Below are 16562 nucleotides of genomic sequence, written 5' to 3'. Positions count from 1 at the left end.
GACTTGTGAAGGATAATTTTTTTTAAACTTAATAAATAATTATACAAAATATTAACAATTTGGGCGAGAGGTAACCAAGACACTAGATTCCACTACTACGCAAAATTATGATAAATATTTCAAAACTCTATTCAATTCTTAAGTCCTCTTTTATCTTTAATTCACTATCAATCATACAAATTCTCAAACATTATTTGTAAACCTTAAGCATAGATTATCAAGAGATTAAACCAAGCATATCCTATCAAACTGAATAATAAATAATTAAGACAATCATTCAAACAATTTAAAACTCCGCAAAAGCAGCGATTGGGTGAATTATATAATTAAATGAAATAGTTACCCATTTATGTTGCGTGAATAGCTTCCTCCATTGCCTTGGTTACGAGGGAATCAGCTCATCATAGTAAAAATGCTCTCAAAATAATTATTTATTGCTCAAAAAGTGGTTTACAAATGATGAAAAGGTGTAAAACAATTGAACAGAAAAATCGCAACAGAAATAACTGTTGCAAAGGCACTGTTCAGCTGTTACAAGAAGAACGATAAATGATAACTGTTGTTGTACGACGAACTACGACCCACGAGTGTGCGTCTTAGACACTGTTGATAAACGACTGCTGCTGCGAGTCCGTTCTTCGTGTTCTTCATCTTCATCAATGGCAGCAGCAGCAGCAGAGAGAAATCATGGTTCTCGATTCTGCAGCGTTCCTTCTCTCCTCCCCAACTCTCGACAGCCTTCTACTCTACGCCAGAAGTCTTTTTATACTCAACAGGTAGACGAAATCCTTTGCAATAACTCCCAAATATTCTTGCTGTTCACATATTCATCTCCGAATTTTTTTTTCTTTATTCTCTGTTTCACGCGTTTGATGAGCTGTAAAGCTTCTCCATATTAGATAGAATCAAATATCAGGAAAGATATCTTCCCAACACTCGTAAAATCCCAGAAAAGACGCTAGATAATCAAACAGGATATTGGAAATATTTTCTTCCCCTATTTCGATGATATCCACAAAATCTTCCATCTTTCGCGTGCATGAATCTATTTCCTTCCCTGTTTCGATGTGCTGGATAATTCCCAATCTAAATAAGCTGATCAAATCCGAGAAAATCGATAGAATTCAATTCTGCAAATTCACGCAGACGTGAAAAAGATATTCCCGACAATTTTTATTTCAAACCGTGAAGAAGGGTGTCCCCCTAACCACTGTTGGGTGTCCCTTTAGCAATTTGGGCTGAAATAGTAATTTTTCTGGGTTCCTCCGGGACATTTCTGGGACGTTTCCGGTGCATTTATGGGGTGCCTTTAGTACTTTTCTCCGGGGTGTAAATCATCACTTTTTGAGCAACTCTTTCCACAGAAGGGTATTTTCTCCAAAAACACCTAAACAAACATAAAAACACCGTAATAAGAACAAATGGGTACTAACAAAATACACAAAAGAGATGAAAATAGACCCATAAATGTGTCTATCAACTAGGTCTCCGGGTTTTTCTGCATTTGCGGTTTCCTCGTTAACAAAATTTCTGGTGTCTGTGTTATTTCTATTTCTGCATTATATTGTTTTATCTTTATAATTGAAATAATACAGGTTGTGCGTTTAGATCATCAATTAGAATAATCCAACCTTAGGTTGTTGATTTTCATTGATTGATCCTTGGATATTGGTCTTTAGTACCATCCAAGTTATTCCTTGTATTTGATTAGAACTCGCAGTTCCTGATTGAGTAAATCAAATCAAGAGAAAGGTATAAACTCGCTGATATATTTTAATTGATTGAGTCTTGTTGTTTCTCTTAAAAGTATATTCGAGTTTGTCCATACAGATTGCTAAGCGAAATATTGGGTGGTGTTGTTAGACCCCCGCCTTTTCAGTCATCATTTGCGTTCAACCGTTTAAAGGCGAAGATTAATCGAAGCTTTTGGAGAACTTCATCAACAAAAGGTAAATCAAGATTGAAACACCTATTTATCAAGTTATATTCACCTTTCTAATTAGACTAGCTTGCATAGACAAGAATTTCGAATAGAGAACTAATTGTTTGGTTTACGAATTTCTCGAAATATAATGACTAAGCTTAATGAACATTTGTTCATACTTGATCAAATTCGGTGGAGAACAATTTATTGTTCGGAACCAAATTATAATTAAAGTTTATCATTCGAAAATAGCCCGGAACAGTGATATGTGTCATTGATGTTATTCAGGAATGTTTTGAATTGATTTAGAGAAATATAAAACTATTATATTCGTACCACAAGACAGTGTTATCAGTCTTACAAAATGAGAAAATTGTTATATGTCTGAACTCGTATTACATGTATTCGTACACGTAATAGAGTAGCTATATATCGACTTTCAGATTTGTGTGATATACATATTTGCATGTACATCATGGGAAAATCTGTTTGTTTCGTGATCCAGATAGGAATGTATATTCGTATACAAACCATTTTGGAACTGTGGTAAGGGAACCGTGTTAAATAATCAAACTGGTATGCGTGCCAAAGTAGTTTTATGTTATAAAACCATTTTAGTACCAAAACCGGTACGCAAGCTGAATGTTCTGTCAACTTCGAAACCGACAAAGGTCTTAAGTTTGCAAACCGGTACGTGAACTAAAAATTTCTGTAGACTCTGGAACTTTTAGTTGGTTCAAAGTTTGCAAACCGGTACGTGAACTGGAAAGTTCTACAGAGTCCGGAACTCGTTTATTGCATAAGATTGCAAAACGGTTTATGAACTGAAAAGTTCCGTAGACTCTGGAACTCGTTAATTACATATAAGTTTGGAAACCGGTCAGCGTATTGTGACTCAGACGATTCACGAACGAGTAATTGTACTTTGTACGTATACAAATTATGTCTATTATGACTCAATTACGATTAAAATTAATTCTATGAAGTAATTTGCATTTGATCGATTCTCTAATTAACACGAGACTCATTTTATCACATGAGTGTGACTCAATATTAATGTCTTAGTGAACATGAAAACGAGTTTTAAGCTTTTAAGTTCAAATCGGCTAGTTTCGGCTAATCATGTTGAACATAGTCTTCATACATGGTTCGATTATGGTTTACCTAACCATAGTGTATATCTTGTATATGTGAATAAGATTTAAAGCTTTGATATAACATTGAATATTGATTGCTTGGTTTCAAAGCTATCTTAGCTTAAACATAAGAAACCTAAGCTTTGAAGTCTATATAAGGGAAATCTTGGCAACTGGGATCTTTGAATACTGACACTACTTTTTGGTGTGTCCTAGTTGTATCTAGAGTCGTCCTCTCCAAAAACCCTTTTAGGGTTTAGCGACTACAAAGAATTCATTGGGATTCGTGAAACCATGTTCGTTATCTCACTACACCAAATTCATGGATTCGTAACTAAGATTCGTAACGGCTTTGTGGCCGTTACAAAATGGCCGTTGCAAATGGCCGTTACGAAAAATTCGTAACAGGGAAGAGCCATTACTAAATTTTTTTAGAACTCGTAACAAACCTTAGCCGTTACGAATTTTTTACTAGGCATGCGATTCACACGCTTGGTCACACATGGATCGTAACACCTTGAGAATGTGCGTGAGCCATTCACATGCGTAACATTATTTTTCCACCCATGCGAGTCATAACCTTAGCAGAGATCGGGTTCACTTTCATTTATCATTTTTCTTTTATCTCTCCTCTGCTCCTGCCTCTTTTCCCTCCTCTCAGACGATGAAACCCTAGTTTCATCACAGAGATCGTATCCTCCGAGAAACCATCACATAAATCACCGTAATCTTTTCAACAAGATTGAATCATCAATCTGCGTAAGTGTTAATCTTTATAAGTTTCTCGATTTTTAGGGTTTTATCTTTTTTTAATCGATCTGTTTTAAGGCTTCATTTCATCCTTTTTTTTAATTTTTCCATTTTTTAATCCGTGAATCTGATACGATTTGTTGAGATCTGGGTTATATTTTGTTAATCTAATTCGATTTTTTTCTTCTAATTTCCTGTTAGGGTTTGAATAATTTTGAAGACTTGAAGATTGAAGAATTTTGAAGACTTAGAAGGTATAAGATTCGAAAGACTGAACTGATTTTAGGGTTTTATGTTAGTTTCGAAAATTTATATTTCTAGTTTATAAGCTATGGGTGCTGATTGACATCATTAGGTTCACTTGAAATTAGTTACATACTATAAGTCACTGACAGTTTTTGATCCATGATTATACACTTAATAGTTAATATTGTTGCAGTGATTTGTGATTTTGGGTTACTGGTTACTTAATTCCTTTCTATTTGGCTGTACTAAATCTTTTATAAACTGCAATAACTTATTGATTTGACAAAGTTAAAGTATAAACTCATTAAATGAACTGCTAGTTTCTGGTAGGTAATAGGGCTTGTGAATTAGGATAATTTTTGATTCTTTTATGTTATTGATAACAACAATCAATTCAAGTTAAATAGTTGTACAAGTAGAGGTGGTGATTTTGATTTAATGTGTCCATTGATGGCTTTTAGTAAATGAAAGTATGAACTGATTTTAGGTTTATTTTTCTAACATGGATGTTTCGTTTATGACTTTAGGGTTTGTTGTTGCTCATCAACTATTGAACTTTGAAGAACTTTTGTCCAAGTTGAAACTGAGAAAATAGCTGGGGTACGTGTTTTTATGAACTACCATGTTTAGTTGTTCCATAAATATGCTCATCATGATTTGAACTTTAGTTTTTATGTTAAAGTAGTTTTTAAGCTTAAATGAACTAAAGTTATGAAGTTTTGAACTGAGAACATAGCCAGCTAGTTGTTCCATAAATATGTTCATCATGATTTGAACTTTAGTCTCATGTTAAGGTAGTTTTTTAATTTTAAATGAACTATAGTTAGGAAGTTTTTTTTGATATTGAGTGATTCTCAGTGGACAATATGATAACAGTCCTAGTGGATATTCACAAAAGCTACTTGTAGCTCATTCTCTCTTCTTTGAGGGGATCTTTCTGTCGCTAACTTGCAGGGCTTCGGCAACCCTGTACCACTAGGACTAAGTGATTTTGTTTGATGTTTGAAGGGTAATATGTCAAATGATGTGGATAAGAAACGGATGAAGTGTCCCCGTAAGTCGATAGATTACAGACAATGTGAAGTCATTCATAGATTTTTCCAGGATTAATGGTGGTGGGTGTACTTTGTTTTCATGCCCTTGTCGTCGTTGTATGAATGCTAAAGGTTTAATTACCCTGAGTGAGATATCATTTCATTTGCTGAAATATGGTATGCAAGAGATGTACACAACATGGCGCTTTCATGGGGAAAGTTTTGAAGCAGCACGTAACACTACAACTGAATATATAGACGATAATGATGTCACAGCAGTTTTGAATGAGAGTATTACAGAAGATGTGGATGAAAATGTTAGGGCAGGGATGGATGAGAATGGAGAAGCAGGTGTTGATGAGAATGCAGAAGCAGGTGTTGATGTGAATGTTGGAACCAGCAGGTGTTATCAGAAAAAGAAGTCAGCAGCTGAGCAGGCAAGAGAACCATTATATCCTTCATATCCTAAAGGAAAGTCAGCAATGTACGTTGCGATTATGGTGAACAACATAAAGACTCAGTTTGGAATTGCAGACAACGGTGTTACAGCAATGTTAGAGTTGATGAAAGAGTTGCTTCCCGAAGGTAACACCCTTCCATCCAAGTTTCTATATATGAAGAAGATTATTAAAGAGCTGGGGATGGATTATGTCACTTATGATGCTTGTATAAACGACTGTGTACTTTATTGGAAGGATAATAGTTCATTAGTGAAATGTCCGGTATGTCAATAACCTCGGTATGTAAGAGTTTTTAATGATGAGAGAAAACTTACACAAGTTGCGAAGAAGACTTTAAGGCATTTTCCAATAATTGCAAGGCTGAAATACTTTACAGTATATCATGGATAGCAGAGGCGATGATTTGGCATTCTAGAGCACAAAAAGATGTCAATATAATGCGTCATCCGGTTGATTCTACAGCTTGGCGGTGTACGGATAAATTTTGTCCTGAATTTGCTAAGGAAGCACGGAATGTTACTCTTTGGATAGCAACTGATGGCTTCAACCCAAATGGATGTTTTGGTCTCAATTACAGCTGTTGGCTGGTGATACTGTGTCCGTACAACCTTCCACCTTCAATGTGTATGAAGCGCAAATTCTCCATGTTATGTTTGTTGATATCAGTCCCAAGAGCACCAGGTAAAGACATTGATGTGTACTTACAACCATTGATAGAGGAGTTGAAAGAGTTATGGAATAATAGTGTTATGACATTCGACAGCTTCACAAAGTCTGAATTTATGTTGAAGGAAAGGTTTTTATGGGCAATTCATGATTTTCCGGCATTAGGGACTCTGTCCAGATGTGTGACTCATGGATATTATGCGTGTCCTACCTGTGGTGAAGAAACAGTTTCTGAGTGGCTGCCGTATAGTAAGAAAATATGTTATATGGGACATCGAAGATGGCTGCCATCCAAACACAAGTAAAGAGATGACAAGACAAACTTCAGTGGAGGGGTAGAACATGGTAAATCTCCATGGCCACTAACAGGATTGCAAATTCAAGAAATGGTGAAGGATATGAGAAGCAAACAGGGTAAGGGTAAACCACCGGCAAAGAAACGTAAAAGAGGAGCAGAAGGTTATAGTTTGCAACAGGGAGCCGATGAAGATGTTTCTGACCACTCACTCTTTTATCGAAGGTCCATTCTTCATGACTTGCCAAATTGGGGATCTAAAGCATTCCGTCATTGTACAGATGTTATGCATACAGAGAAGAATATAACTGAGCATATCATTAACACTCTCATGGGTAACAGTAAGTCAAAAGATGGTGTAAATGCACGAAAAGATATGGAAGCTATGGGTATTAAGAAGCGGTTATGGTTGAAAGAGGATAGTGCAACTGGTAAGAAAACAATGGAGGATGGATCTTTTGCCTTAACAAAAGAGGAAAAGGTATCTTTTTGTATAGTGTTGAAGAATATAAGGGTTCCTTCTAGCTTCTGTTCCAATCTTCGCAATTGTGTGAGTATTAGTCCACCGGAGTTGAAGAATTTAAAGTCTCACGACTACCATGTGATGATGCAATCTCCGTTTCCATTGTTAGTTTATACTGCGACTTCATTGCCTAAAGATCTGCGAGTTTCTCTTCTCCGTACTAATATATTTTTCAACATTTTGTGTGCAAAGGTTATCAACATAGACGAACTTGTACAAGCAAAAGCTAGTATGGTGGAAACAATGTGTGTTATGGAAAAATATTTTCCACCATATTTTTTTGTTATAAGTATCCACATGATGATTCATCTGGCCGATGAAGCTTTAATCTGTGGGCCGGTCAGATTTTGGTGGATGTACCCCTTTGAGAGGTATATACAGCCCCTAATGTTCTTGTTTAATTTTTAAGTTGAGATTTTGTAGGTTAATGATTTTGTAGGTTAATGATTTTTAAGTTGAGATTTTGTAGGTTAATGATCTTTGAACTTTTCTGATCTTTGAACTTTTCTGATCTTTTAATTTTTCTGTGTAGGTTAATGAAAGTATTTAAAGGATTGGTGCGCAATAAAAGGTACATTGAGGGGTGCATTGCAAGATGGTATGCGTTGCGAGAAGCTAGCTTATACCTTATGAAGTACATATCTAATGATGGTGATGGTACTCATAAACATACTCGGCAGGCTTTTTTGGATGATGACTGTGATGATGCCGGTGAGATGCCTCTAAGTACTGCAACCCCGATTACTCTAACTCAAGCACAATTTAAGCAATGCCGCAACTGGATCCTATCCAAGTATGTTGGAATAGATGACTGGCAAAGGTAAATTTTACTTATGCCTCATTCAATTATGAATTTTTTTTAGTCCTCCTCAGCATAAATGAAAATATCTGTGTTAGAGGATAGTAGCACAGTTTTGACTTAGTGCATTTTAGTTCATTTTAGCATAAATGAAAATACCCATAACTTAACTTAATGGCGTTGAACTGAATTGCGTATCGATGAAGTGATTCCATGATGTCATCTTTGTAATTAGTTATGAGAAACTTAACTTTGATAGTCTTTGAATTGGTATTTGGCTGTAGGAAGTATGATGTTTATGTTAACGGTGACAAGTATAATGGTTAGAGCTCAAACAGTTTTCATCTATGATTGCGCAACGAGGTAATATGTTGCTGTAAAGTTTTCACTAGTGGTTTGAGTACAACTTTTTATGGTTTTGGTTATGATACTGACCCTGCCATGCTTTATTACAGTTGTGAAAGGACAAAGAAACTGATTCAACACTTTGGAGACTCCTGCAAGGACCACTCTTCAAGGCATAGTCATATAAGAAGTACCAAGTCAATGGGTTTACTTTTAGCAAACTCAGTTCTGGGGTGAAGAATGTATCACAGAACAGCGGTGTGTCAATGAAAGTTGTTACAAGGCTTCATGCGAAGTCGACCGAAGAAGCAGAAATAACTTATTATGGCGTAATTAAAGAGATCATCAAATTGAACTATATTGACTTTGAAGAAACTGTTTTTTATTGTGATTGGGTTAGTGTTGGAGATAAGAATGCTTCCAAAGTTGATGCAGCTTCCAAGGTTGTAAAGGTCAACTTGTTGAAAATGAGAAGCATAAATACAGTGGTGGATGAGACGTTTATCCTTGCATCTGAATCTACTCAAGTGTTCTACTCGAAGGATCTTACTGAAGAGGGATGGTCCGTGGTGTTGCACTCACGACAGCGATTAACGTCTGCAGTAGATAAATTTGAAGTTCATATATCTTTTCAGTCAGTTCTGATTGAAAATGAGAATTTGAGAAAGATTCTCATTACTGATTCTATATTTTGAACTGAAACAATCGCGATGTGTTTTACCTTACCCAACAATATATACCATGAATGCTCTCTTTTCATGAATTGTTTGGTTTTATTTGTCTGATCACTTATTTTTGAGGTGTTAGGTAGCTATCTTTGGTGTACGTGGATGCTCTCTTTTAGCTTTGTTTGGTTTTCCCTATTTTGATGTTTGAATTACACAGGGTATGGCAGAAGTGGAGGTCAATGAATATGGAAAACCAGTTTCCAGGAATGCAACAACATTAGGTCACCGGAAAGGCGCCTTGGCTCGTACACATGTGCCTATTTCATACAAAAGCTGGAATGTTGTGCCTCAAAAGTATAAGGAGGATATTTGGAAAGCCCTTAAGGTACAATACTTAAATTCTTTTATGATTGTTGCATATCAGTAAGGCATTAATTTGTTATGTCTTTCCAGGCTGAATTTGGTGTACCTGAGACATCAAAGGAAAATGTTCTGAAGATAGCTGCTGGTCCATGGAGGAGATTCAAGTCTGAGTTGCGCTCTGCCTACTACGATTTTCTCCCTACTCATGAAGAAAAGATTCTAAATGTTCCACCAAGAGTCAAATCAGAGGATTGGGTAAAATTTTGCGAAAATGAAAGAGAAGAAAATTCAGCGCAAAATACAATTGACCATAAGAGGAAAAGAGAACAATATGGCTACACACATTGTACTGGTCGTAAAACTCATGCTATGGTGAGAGATGAACTTGTACGTATATTTTGCAACTTACCTCAAACTTTGTTATATTCACAACTTATATGAAACTCGATTATATCGAAAACTTACCTCAACCTCTTATTAACAAGTATATGATTCACATTGTATTTGTAAACTTAGGAGGCCGCAAATCCTGGTGCAGTGATCACTCCTGAGGATGTGTGGCTTAAAGCTCATACACAAGAAGGTGGTTCTATTTTACCTAGCGCGGCGCCATTCGCTGTGAGTCAGTTTACTTTACAATTATTTTAACTCTTTTAAAACTATGTACTAGGTAGTTAAGATATTGAAATTTAATCGGTTGTTATGCTCAACACTACAGGAGAAGCTCAAAAATGCCCAAGATGGGATCAAAGAAAAACTGGATGCAGGTCTTCCAGTAGAAAAACCTTGTGCAATGACCAAGGCTTTTGGGCGGATTCTAGAGGACGGGTTCGTGTTGTTGGTCCTATATCTCGTATGCAAATCAATCTTTCTGTTCCAGCGCGTCACAAGGTTAATGAACTGAAAACGAAGGAGGGTTTTCTTGGTGGATGGTGGAAGAACTAGGTGGCAAGGTGGGTGTTCTGATTGATGGCTTTGTGAAATTGTGCCACGTAGTTGATGAAATTAAATCTGCAATTCCAGTATCAGTTGGCTCGAACGTGCCCAATGGTAGGCTTCTAAAAGGTCCTACAAATTATAACCGCAAGTGCACGGTGTCGAAAGTGGCAAATGTGCAAGTACGGGTCGATCCACAGAGATCGGGTGTGTTTCGGAAGTGTTTTAGCTAATTGGGTTCCTAGTTTGCTATTGGGATTTGAATACCCTTTGGAACTATTGGGCTTAATGGGTTTGTTTTTAACAATGAAATACTTTAGGTCTTGGGCCTTTGAATTGAACTGAGCCTTGGACTCAGTTGGTTTGGTCTTGGGCTTTTGAGTTTAGGCTTTTGGATTAAGCCTGAATTGGATTGGGCCTTAATGAATTTGGGCTTTGGTTTTAAACAACTGGGCTTTGGTTAAGCCCACAGTTGACTGAATTGGGCTTCAGTTTGAATTGAGCTTTGGGCTTGAGTGCACAGCAATGAACTGAATTGGGCTCAGCTGGCTTTGATCTTTGCTTGGCTGCAGGAACTGTAAGACTGCACAGCAGCTGCACAAGTGAGCAGCAACAGTTTGCAAGGCAGGGGAAGAAGTGGCAGCAGCACAAGTGACAGAGAAGGCAATGCACAGCAGGAGAAAAGCAATGCAGCAGCAACAGGGTTGCAGCAGCAGAGAAGAAGCAACAACAGCAGAGGTAGCAGTGTAGCAGAAAAAGGCAGCAATGCAGCAGAATGTACAAGCAATGAAAGGCAGCAGGAATAACAAGGCAGATGCAGTGGGTAACTAAACAGCAACAAAAGGGAAGATACAACAGGGCAACAGCAAAGATCAAAACAAGTTAACCAAGGCCTAAGGCCAAGGGCAGGGGTATAAATGAAACTGAAATGAAGCAAGGCTAGACTAAGGCATTCAGGAGGTATACTAAAAGAATGGGAAGAGAACTAGCTTGCTATGAGCACTAGTTTCTCCCAAAGCTCAATCAACACTGCAACCTAAGCATACACAAGGAATGGCAAGAAAATCAGCTTGCTATGAGCACTGATTTCTTCCATTGCACAATTAGTTCAAAGCTTCACAGATACCTAGCCTAGCATTCCATCAAACTAACAACAAGTTTAACATAACAGGAGCATTAACAAATTAACAGGATCATCAACAGGATATGAAAATAAACACATTAACAGAAACATAAACAGGAATTAATTTAACCTAACATGATAAACTAACACTAACAGGGAGCAACAGGATTAACAGTAACATCAACAGAACATAGTAGACATGAACATAACTGAAATTGAACTGAAATTAAAAACATTAACAGGACATGAAAGTCCTGGATGCTGGCTATTCCAAGCATACTTTTACAACACACCCATAGTTCCTATTTATAGTCCAGAACACAGTTAGGGTTCTAACCAATTTTCCCCCAAAATCAGTGAAATTAGGTTTTTCAAATTACCTAATTTTATGGCACAATTTCTCCCCCATGCGTCGACCCATTCTTCCTCTGACTCTCCTGCTCCATTCCCACGCGCCAATTGCTACTCTAGACTCGCCTAATCGATTGATTTTTCTTCTAGGGTTTCAGAGAAAGGTGAGAAGAAAAATCAATCAAATAGGGGGCTAGAAAAAGGGGGGTGATGATAGTAGTGATGGGTTTAGGTTTAGGGTTGGTTTGGTGGTGTTTGGTGGCGGTGTGGTGGTGGCAGTGGAGGTGAAGAAGGTGGTGGTACGGTTGCAGGGTAATGGTGGTTTGCAGCAGGGTAATGTGGAGAAGAAAGGGGCTCGATGGTTTGGGAGAAGGGTGGTGTTTGGTTAGCTGGTATAGGTTCGGTTGCTAGAGTGTTGAGCGAATCCATCGAGTCTTGATGTTCTGTGACTCTGAGCTGCGAGATGCGAAGCTGGTAGGTGGATCGGATGGTTCCTCCTGATGAGGTTGGTAGCGACCGTCAGATTTTTTTATACAACGAAGTTAACGGCTCTAGATGGGGTTAGGTGTTGTAGTGTAAGGCGGAGATATCAAACGTTGATGAACAGCAAATGAGCGACCGTTGGATTCAACTACCATCTAATCTGAAGGCTTGGAATTTCAGCGCTGTGGTGTTTGGCAGAGACTTCAGATTTTGATGCTCTATGAAGGAGCGACCATCGGATGCTTCTGAGAACTGATCTGATGGCTGAGAACGGAGGCGCTTTTGTGTGTAGAAAATGAGGTTGTGCGCACCATTCTTCGCGGTTTCCTTGCGTGATTTCTCCCGGCTTTTCACTACTTTTCCGCTCTTTTCGCTCCGCGACTCATCCGAAATTTATTTATTACCTAAAAATGCAAAATTAATTAATAAAAATATTTATTCTTGAAAACAATGAAAATACAGAATATGGGATAAAATGTAGAATTAATGCATAAAAGATGAGTTAAATGCCAACAAAAAGGGATAAATATATACAATATTTGGCACTCATCACCCAACACCTCAAGAGACGTAACCTCGCATACTCCATGCGGTGTTTCTGCTTCTCCTCAAATAGGTTCACATGCTGCGACAAGTTCACCTGTTGGGAATACGGTATCACCAGCTGCGACAAGTTCACCTGTTGGGAATACTCAATCACCAGCTTCATCAAGAGTACGTGGTTTTCCGCTTTGTTCGTTACTGGACTACGAGGGTGAAGTAGTTGCAACTGGTGATCTATGTACTGGTTCTTTATCTAATCAGTTTCATGGAGATCCTATACATATACATCTTGCCAAGGTATGTATCGATGATATTCTTAAGCCATATGCAAACACTGTGAGAGCTAACAAGTATGCAACGACCTTCAGAGATGTTGGAATTGGAGGATATGTGCTTCATCCAAAGATGTTCCTCTCGAAAAAAGACACCCCATCTGTTTCTTTATGAGCTAATAGATCTCAGCCTTTTGAGCATCGCATAATATCTGCCTCTACTTAAATGGATCTTTTTGTTATACTTGTGCAGTTCAAACTTTTGTACGTATGCTGACTGATGCGCATACTCTTATGCAGTTGTGCATATAAATGATCTTTTTTTGATTTTTTTGGTAGTTCAGACTTTTGTACGTATGCTGACTGATGCGCATACTCTTATGCAGTTGTGCATAAGAAGGATCTTTTTTTTTGATTTTTTTGGTAGTTCACACTTTTGTAAGTATGATCACTGATGCACATACTCTTATGCAGCCGTGCATAAGAAGAGCTTTACCTGAAGCAACTTTTTTTGGTCCAATGTAACTTTTTTCTATATATGTGAACACAAAACGGCTTATGAACGGATATTTTCAGTCAGTTCATCATTTTTTTGTATATATTTGTAGGTGGTTTGTGTTATGTTATATGTGAATGCACGGGGACTTCACACAAGGTCAGTTGAAGCCGTAGTAGCCAGCCGGGAAATATCAATCCCTGGTAAGTACTTCACTTGGTTAAATTTTGTAGTATTAAGTTTAAATTTGGGGATTTGACACTCAGTTTATACTTGCGAGGTATTGCGCTGGTAGGAAGTGAACTGCAGTTGGGTTGGCATCAGATGGAGTAAGTATAAATTGAACTATAGCTTATTTCTCTAAGTTTTATATATATTGACTTTTGTATCACTAATTTGGCAACTCATTGTCCTGTGCAATTATTTACTATATTTATGTTATTGACTCATTGTCCTGTAGTTTTAGCACTCATTGTCTGCATTTTATTTGTAATTGACTTTGTAATTGCAGACTTTGCGAGTTGCCTGGCTCAGCTGACGATAATTTTTATGAGAAGCTTCTAGTATCTGGTCTCAAAGTGGATGGGCTAGAATGAGAATCTTGTTTCCAACCTTTTCCAGTGGTTAGTAAATTTTCTATCTGCTGTTACACCTATGCTTGTTTGCATTTACTTGTTGCGTATTTTCAACATTATTTCTTCCAGCTTACTTGTCATAATAATGCAACCTGTTGTATTATGCAGGATTTCCTACTGCCTACATCGAGTTTTTTGATGCCCAAGATTTAAACAAACGAAGCCTGCAAAGGATATATATCTTAGTTGTAGTTAATCGAATGATGCTCTATTTGATCAGAAAGGGTGGAGAACAAAGCAGCTTCAAGATTTGTAAGTTGTAGTTATTCAAGTTTTGAAGGCGGTTAGTAAGTTTCTGTTTTCCATTAGAAATTTGGAACCTTCCATGTATGCCCTTAGAAATCTGATACTTAACAAAAAAAAAATGGTACTTAGAGAAATTTCAGTAAAATTTGGTACTTACAAAAATTTCAATTATTTTTTTATATGAATGTGATATGATTGTGATATGAATAGATTGTTGAGTGTGGATGATGAATGTATTGAAAGGTGTATGTAGGGTATTGCATTTAGAATTCCGGGTTATTTCCGGCGAAAAATGAACTGCCAGTTAGCCTTGACCTGGTCAAAATTGACTTATTTTGACCAGGTCAATGTTGCCTGGCAGTAATTTTTTGATGTTACAAAAAAGTTCGTAACGGCTAAAACCTGTTTCAACTTTATGAGTCGTAACGGTTCTGGTCTGTTATTAAACTGCCACGTAGTAACAGCTCCTACATGTTACGACTTGGTTGTTACAAAAAATTCGTAACGGCTCTCAGCTGTTACCACGTGGCATTTCATAACGGCTCAGCTATGTTACGAACGCCGTTGCGACACAAAATTCGTAACGGCCCCATTGCCGTTGTGAAAAATTTGTAATACGCCCTTTTGAAACAGGCGAGGGACGTTACAACCCTGATTCATAACGGTTTGGTTATGTTTCTAATCCCAAAATTTGGTGTAGTGTCTTTTATCTTGATAACTTGAGTATCCCGATCTTGATTGTTTGTAGAGCCTTTCTCCATCAATCAAGATAGATAGCAATCAACAAAGTATCTTCGTCTCATATTTTGTTGATTCCGCAAGTTTTATACTCATGAGGTGAATAATAATCTAGGCTGCACTTCGAGTTGCATAAGTCCGGATTTTGAGGATAGCTGGAATTTTGTCTAAGTTGCTATCAATTTCCATCACCTGGATCTTTCGTTTGATCTGATCATTTATTTAGATCGTAAATCAGGAAATCAATTATAGGCTTAATCTATGGGAGGCAGATTTGGTTTAAAATCTTCAATTGAGTTGAAACAACTCTTAGTTGGTGTGATACCGTCTAAGGGAATCAATTGCGCGGAGTCCTTCTCGGATTCAAGAGGTGTAAGGAGCGCGAATGTACCTGAATCAGTTGGATACTAGGTTCGGGCTCAACTACATTCCAGATCGAAGTTAATTGGTAGTAGGCTAGTGTCTGTAGCGGCTTAATACAGTTTGGTGTTCAATATGGACTAGGTACCGGGTTTTTTCTGCATTTGCGGTTTCCTCGTTAACAAAATTTCTGGTGCCTATGTTATTTACTTTTCCGCATTATATTGTTTATCTTCATAATTAAAATATCACAGGTGTGCATTGATCAATCACAGTAGATAAGTTCAACCTTGTTAGTTGGATAAGACTTGATTGATCCTTGGACATTGGTCTCTGGTACCATCCAAGAACTCTCTTTGTAGTTAGGTTCACAGATTCAATTCTGTAAACGTTCTAACAACAAGAGAGAGAGAGGGATATATATAATTCTAGGAACTTTCCTTGATTGAGTTTTTACTCTCGGAATTATATTGAGTTTGTTCATACAGAGTGCCTAAGAAAAAGTTGGTGGTGTATTTTGGTACCCCAAATACTTTTAGTTGGTATTAGAGAAGGCAAACATGTTATGACCTTATGAGTTTGTGTTTGAAGCAGTCTGATTATATGGACAGAGACGAAATCTCTTAAAATTTAACACCAGTTCGGAATTGTTCAGACATGTTCCAGAGATCGATTCACATGAGAAACTGTTACATCTATTACATCATCTAAAACTATGGATAATTAGGAAACACGCCTAGAATAACAGTTGGATGAACTTTCTCACAAAAATGATTATGATATTGATGAAGATGTTGATGAGGAAGTCTCACGATAGATTAAGTTGTTTGACCATCTATTAAAAGGAAAAAGACCGACATCATGTATGACTCAGTTTCTGACTCATCTCTGTCAAGAAAACAATAAACTGAGAAAGATCGTTAAAGTTATGATTGTGATTATCATTTAATACAATCACTTCTTAAGGATCTGGAAGAAGAAGCACATTCAAGGAACCTAGAATGTGAAAGAGTTCGTAATAATCTCATTATGGTGGAAGAAAAACTTGCAAGGAAATATGGAATGTTTAACTCTCAACAGATTTGTTCTAAAGACAGAAAAAAAAATTCTCACTCTAGAAAAACAACTTAAGGATGATTTGACTGTTGCTAATGATAATTTCAAGTTGT

General features: G+C 37.2%; 1 protein-coding gene across 1 annotated transcript; it reads left to right on the top strand.

Moving 5' to 3' along the window:
• The first annotated feature begins 5209 nt into the window (after positions 1–5209).
• LOC113280396 lies at positions 5210–6522 on the top strand. Its single transcript, XM_026529023.1, has 2 exons — positions 5210–5812; positions 5911–6522. Exons 1-2 carry the CDS (start codon positions 5210–5212, stop codon positions 6520–6522), a joined length of 1215 nt encoding a protein of 404 aa, XP_026384808.1.
• The last annotated feature ends 10040 nt before the right edge of the window (positions 6523–16562 follow it).

Source organism: Papaver somniferum, chromosome 5 (assembly GCF_003573695.1).
Source record: "Papaver somniferum cultivar HN1 chromosome 5, ASM357369v1, whole genome shotgun sequence".
NCBI classification, from domain to species: Eukaryota; Viridiplantae; Streptophyta; class Magnoliopsida; order Ranunculales; family Papaveraceae; genus Papaver; species Papaver somniferum.
The sequence above is the reverse complement of the archived record's forward strand: the minus strand, read 5'-3'. Positions and strand labels throughout refer to the sequence as shown.

What these genes read in the sequence shown, in the direction of transcription:
- LOC113280396 (XM_026529023.1), top strand. Translation starts at nt 5,210, where the DNA reads ATGAATGCTAAAGGTTTAATTACCCTGAGTGAGATATCATTTCATTTG. An exon ending in GTTCATTAGTGAAATGTCCG is followed by an intron (nt 5,813 to 5,910) that starts GTATGTCAATAA and finishes AATAATTGCAAG; the next exon opens with GCTGAAATACTTTACAGTAT.